We start from the raw sequence: 14,953 nt of genomic DNA on the forward strand, positions 1-14,953 counted from the left end.
GGAGTCTACTTCGTCAAAATTATCTCCCCATTACGCCAGTTCATTTTCACAATCGTAGAAATGGAAACCATTGTAGGGACAATCTAATTAAAAACTGATCTCTCATGCTCCCGTTTTCTGATATGTCCCACGCGACATATCAGAAAACGGGAGCATGAGAGATTGGTTTTTAATTAGATTGTTGTAGGGATGACGCGCTACCAATATTGCTCTTGGAAACCGATAAATTTTTCCACATTGCACCATTACGATCCTTAACATAAAAAGGTGCACTCGATTTTCTCTTTTTGATACAATTGTTACCCATTTTTTGGAATTTTTTTCTTGTCACATAATGGAAGGGCAGACACGAAAATTACTGAACTAATAGATTGATATGTTTTCCGTCCGTGGTAATTTTTTCATAAAAATCAGAGGTTATGCATTTTTTTCATCTAACTTGAAAGATACCCATGTCGTCGACTTGATATCTAATTGTTCTGCTTAACTATGTACTAGATAAATTGAAAACTTATGCAAATGGTGTTTTTGAAATAAAACACCTCGTAATTGAGAAGAAAATTGCAATTTTGTTTGTTTCTATTAACTTTTTAAAATTTTGTCACTATAGTAAACAATACAGTAAACATTTATCGCCTTCTTTAACAAAGAGCTTCGATTCTTTTGTTCTATTTCAACCTGGTTTCCGACTGATATATACATGTTCAAATGCTATGGTATTCGTCAATGGGGCAGGAACTATCCAACAAAAGTTTATCAAAATTAATCTTAAAGAGGTCTGCTGACTTTTAACGACAATGGAAGTTTTTAACAACCTTAATTGGCTGTACCACCCTTGCACAGTCAGCAATTCTTAAAAGAACATGCAAGTGCCTGTCCAAAGTCAGGTGCCTGCAATTCAGTGATTGTCATTTGTTTGTGTGTTACATATTTGTTTTTCTTTTAAATTTTGTACATAAATAAGTCTGTTAGTTTTTTTCTATGTTTGGATTGTTTTACATTGTCATTTCAGGGCCTTTTATAGCTGGCTAGGGGTGATGCTAATTGTTGAAGGCCGTAGTGACCTATAGTTGTTAATTTGTCATTTTGGTCTCTTGTGGAGGAGAGTTGTCACATTGGCAATCATACCACATCTTCTTTTCTTTATATATATGTATCTGCTACAAATATCATCTTTTCCGTCATCATAATAAAAAGCAAACAAATTGTTAATAAATTTTGTAATTTTATTTGAGACATTTCATATAAAACAATCATATCAGTCATCACTTCATTCATAACAGTCCATTCAAATGTCTTAATAAACCAAGATCATAGGATCAAAACAATAAGTCAAAATGGTTTTACAAAAAAATGTTACATAGAAATATATCAAGATGTACAAATCAACTTAAATGAGTCAATCATACCTACAAATATTCCTCTATAAATACAGTTATATCATGTACTCAGTTGTTACTACAATAGTTTTGTTCCTCTATAAATACACACATGTACACTTCGAGTTCCCTCACAGTTATACACAAATATACCACAAGTCTGATTACAGCCTATTGTGATTCAGGTTACAGATATAACACTGTTATATAGGCTTTAAATTCAAGGCTTCATTATTCCACTATTTTTATTAACCCACCGTTCCTGCAGGCATGTCAATGTTTTATATGTATCAAAATGTTGGAATCATTATGTTATTACTTATAAATCAAGTTTATGCAAGAGAGGTATATGGCAATAAAAAATCCCACAGCATATATAACAAAATTCTTTTCTCAAATATAAAAAGCATAGGTTTTGGCTATTCTGCATGTACAAAAGATAGGTTGTAATACTATAAAATCTGTGTAAATATAAATGAAATAGCTAGCACTATAAACTTGGTAAGTTTTTTGGATATTCATTTAAAAAATACTCTGTCAATAGAAGAAAAGAATAGGTAAACTTTTGTACAATTATCAAAATCCTCATTAACAATACAGACTCTGAAATTCTTTTCTTTTATTTTGAGACATTCAACCTCTAATTCTTAACATGTGTTACCCATTTAAATTTCATAGTCCACATAATTAAGTGATCTTTTTATAATGTAAATCAACTTGTCTCCATATAAGATGAAAATATTAGAGATAAATGTGGATGCACAGTAAATGGTAAGTGAAATAGGTTAAAATTCAAACACAAAAATTAGCACTAGAGATGTTCAAACCAAATATTTACTGAAGGTTTTAAATATTGTTTATGTAAAACAACAATTATCTTACAACTTTTAAAATCATGTTAATTCTAATAATGTTAATTAAACTATTATAGATTTTCTTTATAACTTTTTTTCCCTTAATGTTTAATTTATGTCAATTTAATACAAATATCAATCTTATGGGGGTCTTAATTGACAATATATATGAAAAAAATATCCTTAATCTACAGCTTTGATATTAGAATTTAGTAAAATAACTATTATGAAGTATGCTCATGCCTTACTGTCAAAGCAAGTTACACAATTTATATAACACAAAAACCATGACAACCCTCAATAAAATGCAAAAAGTGTTAACAAATGCCCCAAATAAATTGGTCTATGACTATTTGAACATTTATACAGATCATTACAAATCATTCATTTTCTATATCACCAAACACAAACAAAAAACAAATGTTTAACCACATTATGAGAACAACCAAAGGAGTTGATGATACCTCGTTGCAAATGTATCCTAAATCACATTGGGAATGATGTTGTCATATGTCTACTGTAAAATATGATAGATGTTTGCTTTGTCCAGTGGCAAATATTTCATGCATGTTAAGGACGACTAGATAATGTTTACATGAACTACTGTAAAGGGTTCTTTTTATTTTTGTGCTGAAATCATTTTCAAAGATTTCTAGGATTTTTGAGCTTATAGAAAATCACATTGAAGTGGGGGCATATTTTCACAATTTTATCTCGTCACAAAATAAGCACAACACAAAATTCCTTGAGCAAATTTGTAACTTTTACAGTATTATAGATGATAAGATGACTATTCCACTACTTTGAAAGACTGTAGGATTGTTTTATTATTGCTTGTCCAATATTATCTCTTGCTCATTTTATTCTTGGCTTGTTTTAACAAGGCATCAAAATCAAAAGGATCAGATGATGTGGGGTATGGATTGAATTCTTCCTCCATTTCTGCATTCCCATCTACAAGAAAAAATATTCATAACATTATTTGGTATCTGTATTACCCATAGGATTTCAGGCAATGTCAAAAGGTCAAACATTAACACTTTCAAGGTGTATTTAATACTAACAGGTGATCCTTGCAAGTTTCAAAGGTAATTTAGAAAAAAGATCAAAGTGCTGCTCCTGAGCATTGGAGATCAGTAGAGGATAAAGATTGCAATTATTTTGCAGTGGGAACTAAAAATTCAATATAGCTTAATACAAAACTGTTTTAAGCATTGGAAGGCAAAACTATGAATAGATTACTACAATTGTGGACAAAGGAAGATAACTTCAATATTTTATATTTTTTTGACATTATCAATATTTTCACAACAGACTCTAGATCCCATGTACATATGTTACTTTCTTGACAGGTGTGGTAACTCACATACACATCATTTTCTAATCTAAATAAAATCATATTTCAATGAATAATTTCTTTAAATGTTCATAAATAGAATCTACAATGCTCTATCTATTGTTAATCTCAAAAACAGTGATATAGTCTGAAAAATTGATAATATCAAGCCAGTTAAATAAGGACTTTAATTGCATTATTGCAATCTGTACCTCCAAAAAACTTTTTCTTGAATATTTAAAACATACAAAACAACTTAAATTACTGTAGTTATATTTCTATATCCCCGGATTTTATAGTGAAAATTGGTGCAAAGGTGCCAGGTGTAATCCTTATGACATGAATTACATGTATATATTAAGTGTTATTTCTACAATCCATGTTAACCATGTTTTATAAATGTCCAAAATGAATTAGTAAGTTAGTACATACCTAGGTCAGCATATTCTGTTTCACAAAACTGTCTTCTGCCACCAAAACAAAGATCAAACCGTTCTTCACCAGGTATAGTATTGCCCTCTGAAAAAATCAGTATTCAATTTATTATTTTTTAAAAATACACCCAGACTTTTTTCCAAAATAATTATATATTTGCTACTTCCTTAAATTTATGCAACACTTTTCCATACATGTGTCCAATCTTATACATTGTTATAGGTTCATGTGCTCTTTCAAAACCCTCTTTACTACTGGACATATTTCTATAAAAGTTTTTAAACACTTTTCATCCTAAATCTTCACTACGTGTTACTTGATGAAGAGTTGACTTTAAGGAATTCTGAGTAGGAACAAGAGCTTCCTTTCTATAAAACCTACTACATATTTTGTGAACTTACTTTCTATGGCAGCGTAAGCATCACAGGTGTAGAGAAAAGTCACAAATCCATAGTTATCTCTGTAAATAAATAGATACAGATATAGGGAACAGTAAAATAATGATGAACTTTATCATAACAATGTATCTATTTATTGAATTTAAAGAGTCTTATTTTGATAACCTGATTTGTCAGGAATACCAAACTTTAATTCTTCACGCTTAGTATCTTTAATGTGTAATTCTTTAAATGCTCAAGAAAGAACACTATGTTGTGCTAAGCAAACCCCCACTGTAAAATCATTAAATATAAAAAGAGTCGCCCATGACAACTCATCACCATCAACCTGCTGAAGTCATTTTGTTAAAAAGTATCTGAGAAAAGTGTTGTATAAACACCTGTTAATATTAAAAATGCCCTGCATACAAATTTCATTATTTTTGTCCTTGTGGGTTGCTGTCTGATTAATGGACACACCACATCTCCCTTTAATTGATACAATGTATTCCTATTTCTTTTGTAAGTTATATTTAAATGAACTTGGAATACATTAACATTACTTATAAATTTGTAATTTGATTTTTGAACCCTCCATTTTCTATACCTACCCATGTTCTCTAAAATGTAGACTAACTTCCTCTATTTCTCCAAATCTTTGGAACCGGGTGTGAAGTTTCTTTCTCGTGTAATCATTTGGAACTTTCCCCACATAGATAATTCTCCTCTCTTCCTGTATCAAAAGTTATGTGAAATAAGTGTGATTGAACATGATTAATCATTAATAATTAATCAAGTCTTAAATGACCTCAGATTCAGAGGATGCATTATTGTTGTGGTAGTTGAGTAATTACATATACAAATTTGCAAGAAATGGTACTTTTGTCATCATAGAATTGTATATGAGCAAGTTTGAAAAAGGACAATTTGGTAATCAAACGCATTGGTGAAAACTATGTACGACATTTCTGTTTCAACCAGATTTGGTTGCTCAGAATGTGCAACAGAAAACTAAGTTTTAGAATATCCTTGTATAGTTATTGATATCTATTTTATTCTATACTTCAATTTAGGACCTTAATTATCATTGATTTTGTAAAGTAAACAATTAAGACAATCTAGTGACGCATTTATCCAACTTACAATTTGTTGTTGTTTTCTTTCTTCTCTTTCCTTTTGTCGTCTTTGTCTTCGTTTTTCACGTGATCTGCTTCTACTGGTTCTATTGATAAAATACACATCTATGCATATTAATCATAATATAAGAAAGTTCATGAACATGGCAGTTTGAAGATACTTCATAGTCTGCTATATTTGAATTGACATTCTGAAACATCAAGTCTTGCAATCTGTTTGTATTACAAAGTACTAAGCATCAACATGTACCATTAGTAATACAACAATCTGTAACAATAGCAATTTAACTTTTATAAAGGGCAAGTAAAAATTTTATTCATTATTATTTCCCAGGATTCTATACTGAATGTTAGGTAAATCGATTTGATGTTATCTTAACATATTGTTTAATATATCTAATTGCAGAAGCGAACTACCAGTCAATAATAATAGATATTTATATGCTTTTCTGATGAAAATTACATGTGATGTCATATTCTTTTTTTTTTTTATTCTTTTACTGATGAGCATCAACTATTGAGTGTTAATGAGGCTATGAATTATTCATTAACTTGCACACTTATGTTTTATATCTTACCGTCTGTAATTTGGTGACCTTGATCTTGACCTTGAGTAAGAAGAATCACTTGAGTAAGAATCTCTTGAAATACATCTTGTCCTTGAAACTGATCTCGTCCTGAAGAAAAAAGTGTTTATATCATCATTCTGTAAAACACACGTCCATCAATGCTGTGGTTAACATATACATAAAACTAAGGTAAGAACCAAATCATTATTACTTTTTATGAATACATATATATTGTTAACTAGGTGCCCCGCAGGGCGCAGCTTTATACGACCCCAGTGGTCAAACCCTGAACAGTTGGGGCAAATTTGGTCACAATATTCAAGCTTGATACCGTCTGAATTTTGATTGTGATCAAATTTTTGACATAATATAGGTTTTTGCCACAAAATTAATGTGGTTCAAGATCTAACACATCTATTGCACAATACTGTGCAATTGAATATTTCTTATTGAAACTTTTCAAAATTTGAAATTTGAAAAATGTTGAAAAAAAAATAAAAAAAATCCCTAACAAAAAATGGTAAACTGAGATCCCCCTCAGTTTATTGAAACCCCCCCTTGGAGCAAATAACCCTTAAACTCACTCCCATGCTTTCCTATGTAATATTGAACCTTGTAGTACAATTTCAGAGAGATCCATACACTTAAACACAAGTTATTGTCATGATTGTTTGGAAACTAGAAACATGCTTCTTTTTGGCCCTTAATTCCTACATATTTTGGGCAATTAACCCAAAACTTAATCCCAGCCTCCCCTTTGTTATATGGTACATTGTGGTACAATTTCAGAGCGATCCATGCAATTACACACAAGGTATTGTCTGGAAACTAGAAAAATGCTTGTTTTGGCCCATTTTTGGCCCTTAATTCCTAAACTTTGGCCCCATAACCCCTTAAATGAATCCAAACCTTCTACTTGTGAATTTAAACAGTGCAGTCTACTTTCAGAGCAATTGAAATACTGGTAAACAAGTTATTATCCTGAAACTAGAAAAATGCTCGTTTTGGCCCCTTTTGGGCCCCTAATTCCTAAACGGTTCGGACCATCATCCCCAAAATAAATCCCAACCTTCCTTTTGTGGTATTGAACCTTCTGAAAAAATTTCATTAAGATCTATTCATTTAAACTAAAGTTATTATCCCGAAACCAAAGTGTCTTCGGACGATGACGCAGACATCATACCATTATATGAACCCAAAATTTTTTTGGGGTCGTATAAAAATAAATGGAGAATGTATCTATTGGCCACAGATGCCACCATTCATGATCATGCTATTTTTTTGTGGTAATAAGCATTGCGTGTAAGTTTAATAACATCTGGTTGAGATAAAACAGAATTGTTTTTATGTCTATAAAGGGGCATAACTCATGAAACACAATAGTGACCACACCAAATTTTTGAACTTGATCCGTGTTTTGTGTTAATAAGCATTGAATACAAGTTTTATGATATGTGGTTCAGGCAAACTTGAAGTTTGAGAACGGAAAACCATCTTTTAGGAATGGACTGTCAGGCATGGGCAACACTCACCTAGTGGCAGTGATATAAAAATTGACCTGTCTTTAATGAGCAAGTAATTTTTTTTTCAATTTAAATCTTCCAATATTTTTTTTTAATATAAAATTATGTTGTGAAAAACTCAAAAATTATTGCACCACTAAAGACAGCCTTTAAACTTCTTAAAATACTATCAATATTTGAAATGTACTTGATAATATTAAGAAAAATAACAATAAATCATTTTAGTGTTAATAAAAACAAACCTCGAACAATTTGAACACTTTGATGATGACCTTGAACTTGACCTAGAATCAGCACTGGAGTATGAAGAACGTCTATCTACTCTTGCTCTCCTCCTTCCACGACTAACACTGTTGTAACGAGATCTTGATCTTGATGGTGACCTTTCATAGGATGGAGATGGTGACCTTGACCTATATGATGATGGTATGCTAGAATAACCACTACTTCTACTATCCTGAGAACTGTCAAAGCCTTTAGAGTTATCTACATCATATTTTGTACTGTTTGTAAAACAACTGTAATATGCAGGTAGTTTACTGTAAGCTGAAGAATCCATGTGGGGTGTAGGGTTGTTAGATTGTAAAGTATCCTCAAATGATGAATTACCCAGCGGTTTATCTGAACCTGATGTTTTACTTTTCTTTTGACTGTGTTTTCTTGACAAGGCAGTGTAATAGGATGGAATTTTATCAAAATAATTTCCCGACTCAATCTCAGGACTTTCTTCACGATCTCTTTTCCTGTAGTTTCTCTTGTTATTTTGTTGTTTCTTAGCACTAGAGTTTGAAACGTAAGATTCATTAATACCTGAATCATTCTCATCGTTTTCCTTATCACTCCATGTTTCAGTATCTTGAAGGTCAAGGATATCGTCTTCATTATAATCTATTGACACCTTTGTTTCCTTCTCAGATTTCGGTACATTCTGACAGTAATCATGTTCTGGTATAGGTGTATAATAATTAGCACAAACATCAGTAGTTTTTTCAGCATTTGATAATGAAGGTTTTCTTGGAGTGTATGTGTCTAACTTTATAACTGAATTCTCATTTAGATTAGATGCCATTATTTTTTGTAGTTTCTGTGATGCAGAACTTGAATGCATGGCTATAGCACTACCTCTTCCACGTTTTGATGGCATGCCCATGGGTAACATGATTGTTGATTTTTTCTTCTCCTTGAGAGCTCGAATCTTTCTAATGACATCATCAGACAACTTTATACTGGCTGGATCAGCAATCTCTGTAAAAGTATAAGTTAACAATGAAACAAAAACTATACATGCAAGTTATATTAATTTGTGGCATATGACATGTTTGAGAAAATACTTTTCAGGGCAGTTCCATTAGAACATACATCTTAGCAAAAGAAGGCCAAAATGTCAAATACCTATTTAGAATTTCACTTCAATTTTTACTATACCTAAAGAAACTGACACCTTCCATAGTTGACAGTTTCAAAGTGTATGTACATGTGTGTCCAACTTTTCTGTAATGGAACAGTCCTTAGGTAGAAATCTCGATTTTTATTATAAAGTTGATTTATTTTCAGATTTCTTAACCCTATGCAGTGTTATGTTAGTAGGATTTATTTCTTGGTGGCTTCTTGTAAATATATTTTCCTCAAGGTGCAAATATGTGTTAAATCATGTATATATGCTTTGATCATGATGAATAAGAATTTGTTGCCTACGATACTGCAAATGCTTTCTGTATAGCAAATGTACAAATACAACTTTTATAAAAGATTACTTGGAGGATAATAGGTCTCCAACAATAGACATGTGTCTATAATACATCCATTTTTTGAACACCCAATCTATAAAGTTATGTTTGTACCTGGAGCTGGAGTTTCTGTCTTTACATCAAACAGTTTTCTGAAAAGTTAAGAAATCAACTTGCAGTCATCAGGTCTTGTAAGATTGTTGCACATTTCGTGTGATAATATAAGAAAATGTCTCTATCAAGTCAGGAATATGACAGTTGTTATCAATTCATTTGATGTGTTTGGGTTTCTGATTTTGCCATTTGATAACAGACTTTCTGTTTTGAATTTCCTAGGCATTCTGTATGTTTTTCATTATACTTTTAGTCAAGTTTCCTAAAGGGATTTTTATAACAGACTATACAGTATAGGTTTTGTTCATTGTTGAAAGCCTACAGTAACCTTTATATTATTGTATCATTATCATTTGGACTGTGATGGGAACTTGTCAAGTTGACAATCATGACACATCTCCTTATCTATATATTACAGATACAGTACTACCTGTGACTTTATCTTATTAATGGTGGCCATAAAAAATATGTTCACCATGGTAGCCCTATATGTTCATCATAATACCCCCTGTTGCTTTTTTAATACACAAGGTATTACTCAAAAACTAATCAAGGCTAAAGGGAAATCTTGAATGCATTGAAGTGTTAAAATTATATAACTTACAGGTCAGGTGTCTCAGGTAAAATATACATGTATGTGTTTGTCAAATTTAATAACTGTGATTATGACAAGAAATTCAAAAATAAAATGAAATAATGAAACTAATTGAACAAACAGCTTAATTAAAAAATAATTGTCTCCTGACTATTAGTTTTGATATTATACTTTTTAAATAATTTTTGATCAATTTAAGTTATTTTTTATATTAAGTCTATTTTTTTGTAGTAAAAAATAAATGAATATCATTTTTAAATATACTGCAAACATTTACAATGCCTGCCTTTTTCTATTGACAAAGGTGTTTCTCAAATTAATTTTCTAAACTCAAAATGGTTCATTATTGTAGATAGACTGATCTTAACATTTGATTAAGATTGTCTTTAGGACTTACGCTAAATAACATTTAGGCAATTCATTATTTCTTTATTGAATAAAATATTGATAAGTATTAGAATTATTCATTACAGCAAAATTTGATAATATTTTTATTGTCATATGATATTTTAAACATGATCCATGTTTTAGAGGTTAAGCATTTCTTTTACTTTTTGTTCTTGGGTTAGAGACATTATAATGAGAAGGTAAATAATTTTCAAATGGATTATCTCAAAGTTTTTTTGTTAATTTTACAATCAAGGAAAAGGTGTTCTCCATTGACCTACAATAGGCACAGTTTACACATTCTATCCTTTCTAGGAATTTTATATTGTCCACTATTTTCTATTTCTAAATTATGACCAAAAATTCTCTACCTTAATTGACACAATCAAGTTTACAGTTTTTATCATAAGTTATTATTTTTAGACTTTTCTTTAAATTCTTTTTTTATTAAGGACTTTAAAAGTCTTAATTCATTCTAGTCCCTGCAATTATTAACTTTATCTAAAAGGCCTAGGTTGATTGAAATATTCTTTGTAAATATATACCAAGAATATATGTATCATGCTAGTCCAGCACTATCGACAATATAATACACTGAAAAAAAAATGAATTTAAAAAGACCATTAAAGTGTCACCATCTTTAGAAGTGCACTTTATTTTTCTGGAGAGTCTGACAAATTTTGAAAAAAATTAACCAAACTGAAGATAACATATATAATAAGTTTCAAGACAATTTCTTTAAATAATTTCTTTTCATAAGATTCACTTGATTAAGATATAAGAACATTTTTCATTATGATTAGCATTTTTAATGAACATTTATCAAAATTTGATGATAACTAGGTGGACATTTGGAAAATAAGTCTTTTCGGTGATTGTTTGTGCACAACTCTTGTTGTGAGATTTGAAGAAAATTTAGATAAACAAAATTAGTTTTTTCCTAAACCATATAATGGTACTTGTAGTTTTCCTGAATAATATTAGATGTTATCAAAATCTATTGTAAAAGGATTGATGTTGATCATCTTATTTTGTTAAGAAACCAAATTGTTTAATTAATTTCATTTTTTGTATTTAAAATATCACTTGCATGATTATTAGTTGTTATTAATAGTAATAACTCATTTAATAATGTTAACAAACAATTTAATACAATGCACATCATGTACATTTATATAAACCTTTTACTTAAAAAACAATTATTAAAAGTCTGTTTATTTCAAATGCTAGTCAATTACTTTAGCTTTGACTTTTTGTCATTTCTACTCAAGATTCTTACTAAGAAGAAATTAAAAGAATAAGAAACAAAACAGGAAGAAACAAAACATACAAAAAATGAAAAAAAAATAATTAAAAAATTTAAATAAAATTAAAGACAAAAAAATAATAATAAATTTAATAACAGACTTTAACAATATTTTATTCTACATTTTCATAAAACGGTGAAATGTCAATTTTAAAAGAAAACCCAAGTTACCTGTACAGGTAAATTTTAATGAGACATACCAGCTGAAAACTTCAACCCTGATTGATTTTAACAGGTAACATAATTAGATAAAAAATCTGCCTATGATTTATGACCCCCAATAAATGGCCAACATCTCAAGCTTGAATACCCCAATAAATGTTCACCATTGGATGTTGACCATGCAAGAGGGTGGACATAACTAAGAGGAAGTCACAGGCTGTACTGTATTCTTCCAAAGGATAACACTGAAGATTGTGTATGAACAATTCAAATGATTTACAGAATGACATAACTTTTTAATGTTATTACTTTCAAAGTTAAGTTATTTTAGTGTATTTGAAAAGAACTGAGGTCGGTCTTTTCAAATTAAACAACAAGCATGAGAAATGCATATAATCATTGCAAAAATATATTTTTCTCCTTTTGGGTGCATTTTTTTTAAAACAAAACCAAATGATTGGTTCTATTTATTTGTACACCAAGGTCATGAGGATGATAAAGTTGTTGATAAAACTTACTGTATATCTTTTGCTGAATCAGCTGCCTCTTCAAACTGAGCCAACAAACTGCTTACATCTGTTGCTTCAATACCTATTGAAAATCAATATAACACTTTATATGTTAATTCTCATTTCTTCCTTCATTAGTTCAAGAATCTTCTCATGAATATATATATATTTATTTATTTAGCTAGCTTTTATAAAATAATATGGATTTTATTTATGACCAATGATCATTATAAATGGATAATTGCAACAATGTATGAAATGACAAGTTGAGAGGCAGATGGTCTTACATGTATTGTATATATAAACATCTGTATACATGTAAAATATAACAAGAACTTAGGTCTATTTCTGTTAAAAAGAAAATTTAACTGTGCCTGCTTCCATCTTTATAGAAAGAATTTACTACATTGTAACATTACCTCCTTCTCCCCCATTATTACTGGCTGTGTCTAATATCTCAAATAATGATTCATTGTGTAGGGTATCACTCTGTAACTTTAGTGTATAGTCTTCATCATCCAAAAACAGAACTGGGTTACTGGAAGGATCCAGCTCATTAAAACAAGCCTCACCACCCAACATGTTCTACAAAGACAAAAGATGTAAACATATATTTCCAAATTCTGCTTAATAATATGTAAAATGTTTCAACAAACATTCATTTCATTTAATCTAAAAACATCTTTTCTACAATGTATAATAATAAATCAGGTCAGGATTGTTTAAATTATGAAGTCAACATGCTTTTAGGTCACATTATTTCCTAATGCCTTTTCAAAACAATATCCTTCACACAGCATTTCTTGCTAACTCAGATCTTTCTTCCTTTTCAACAATGGCAACTATATCCAATATCAAAGACTGAAATATAAGACTTATACAAGCTTTTCATCCTGATTATGCAATTATTTAACAAGATACCTAACCTATGTTAGGACATTCTGGTACTTAGTCAAGTAAGAGAAACCAAAAGAAGTGAAATCAAGCTTGCAATACTACTGTACCATGTACAACTTATTATAAATGTATGTCAAACAGTGGATTATGCTCAAATATAGGTATAATCCACCAATTAGTTACTATTACTGACCTGTTTAAATTAATTAACCCCATCCCTTTTTTGTTGAATTTTTGTCTTTCAGTAAGTGTAGATACATGTACAATGAAACATTACAAGGTGTTTATAATAAAATTAAAATAAATAATTAGTTTATAGATATAGGAAGATGTGGTATGAATGTCAATGAGACAACTCTCCATCAGTCTCAATTGAGTCTTTTCTACATGTTAAATAAATTAAAAAAAGTGAAAATACTGTAATTAGTTTATTCTAAAAAATTGAAAATCCTTTATAGTTGTTTCTAAATAACATTTCTTTTAAATAATTAAATTAAACAAAAAGTGACAAATAAGAATCGCCTGAAATCTAAAGAATGATAAATAATGCATTTGTTAATGAAATTTAAATCCATTAATCATATATTTAATGGAAAGAAAAAATTATCTTCAGTGTAAAATTGAAGAAAAAAATGTGTCCATAGTCATCATAAATACACACCATTATTTTCTATGTTCAGGGAACAGTGACATTTGGAGTCAAAACTCTAGGCTGGTATTTAAATTAGAAAATCATATCATAGGGATGTAAATTTACCCAGTTCCTTAATGATACAGAATTCAAAGATTTGCAGAACTGTTTTATTGGTAAGAGTTGACATTGGCACGAGATACATTTGTAAATATAATTCCAATGCTGATATACTCAAGTATTGCATGAATACTTAGAAGAAAAAACACCATCGTCAATACAAGGATAATTTCTTTTTATCGGTATTGAGATTGCCAAAGTCCAGTGATCCCCAAATATCTTACCCGATTGATATAAAAACTGTCTTAGGGTTTTAAATAGATGGTGCATAAAAAAAGAACAGATGTCAACAATGTGAACAAATTGTAAAAATGCGTTTACATTAATTTATTTAATTCCTCATGTTCTATGGCTTTCTTAAATGAAAGAACACTTCTATTTTAAAACAAATATAAAAAACATATAAACTATTGGAAATACTTCAAAGACAAGTGTACTAATTTTACAATTTTGAGAACACGTGGTCGTCGTGCAAGACAGTCAACATCTCAATCGTGCAAAACTGTTTTGTTGTATTTTCCTAAACCATGACACTCGATTATATGATTAGAAATATAATCTAACAACCAAGTTAACGTAAATGTAATCACCTATTTTCTCTAAAAGTCTATGTCAAGTTAGCTTCCAAGTATTCTTTAGGGAACTCGCACCTTGCAGCCCTGATGAACACTACCGGAAATTGTGATGATGACACAATCTCGCGAGATATCGTGCTAATTCTCATTCAAAAAGTAGTACGCTTAGCAACAATCGACGCATTGTGTTTATACGCAATTAACTTTTTTCAAGGCAAATTACAATAAATATTAACCGAAGATGTCAGATTTCATTTGAATTATTTCTTTAAATAATTTGAAAAATTATATCGTGCATTTTTTCATTAGAAAATATATTTT

The 14,953-nt window shown here is 30.0% G+C and overlaps 1 protein-coding gene across 1 annotated transcript; it reads right to left on the reverse strand.

Moving 5' to 3' along the window:
- Positions 1-1,205: 1,205 nt before the first annotated feature.
- Positions 1,206-14,780, reverse strand: LOC139518691 (peroxisome proliferator-activated receptor gamma coactivator 1-alpha-like). Its single transcript, XM_071310160.1, has 11 exons — positions 14,648-14,780; positions 12,829-12,994; positions 12,419-12,491; positions 9,451-9,488; positions 7,852-8,854; positions 6,096-6,194; positions 5,525-5,603; positions 4,993-5,114; positions 4,406-4,464; positions 4,002-4,088; positions 1,206-3,187 (listed from the first exon to the last, which is right to left on the reverse strand). Exons 2-11 carry the CDS (start codon positions 12,989-12,991, stop codon positions 3,078-3,080), a joined length of 1,833 nt encoding a protein of 610 aa, XP_071166261.1. The 5' UTR covers positions 12,992-12,994; positions 14,648-14,780; the 3' UTR covers positions 1,206-3,077.
- Between the last annotated feature and the right edge of the window lie 173 nt (positions 14,781-14,953).

Source organism: Mytilus edulis, chromosome 4 (assembly GCF_963676685.1).
Source record: "Mytilus edulis chromosome 4, xbMytEdul2.2, whole genome shotgun sequence".
In the NCBI taxonomy this organism is placed as follows: domain Eukaryota; kingdom Metazoa; phylum Mollusca; class Bivalvia; order Mytilida; family Mytilidae; genus Mytilus; species Mytilus edulis.

Excerpts from the sequence above, each read along its gene's own strand:
- LOC139518691 (XM_071310160.1), bottom strand. The coding sequence starts at position 12,991 with ATGTTGGGTGGTGAGGCTTGTTTTAATGAGCTGGATCCTTCCAGTAAC. Across the intron at positions 9,489-12,418 it reads GATTCAGCAAAAGATATACA|AAAACTGTTTGATGTAAAGA; the intron begins GTAAGTTTTATC and ends TTAACTTTTCAG. Across the intron at positions 3,188-4,001 it reads AACAGAATATGCTGACCTAG|ATGGGAATGCAGAAATGGAG; the intron begins GTATGTACTAAC and ends TTTTTCTTGTAG.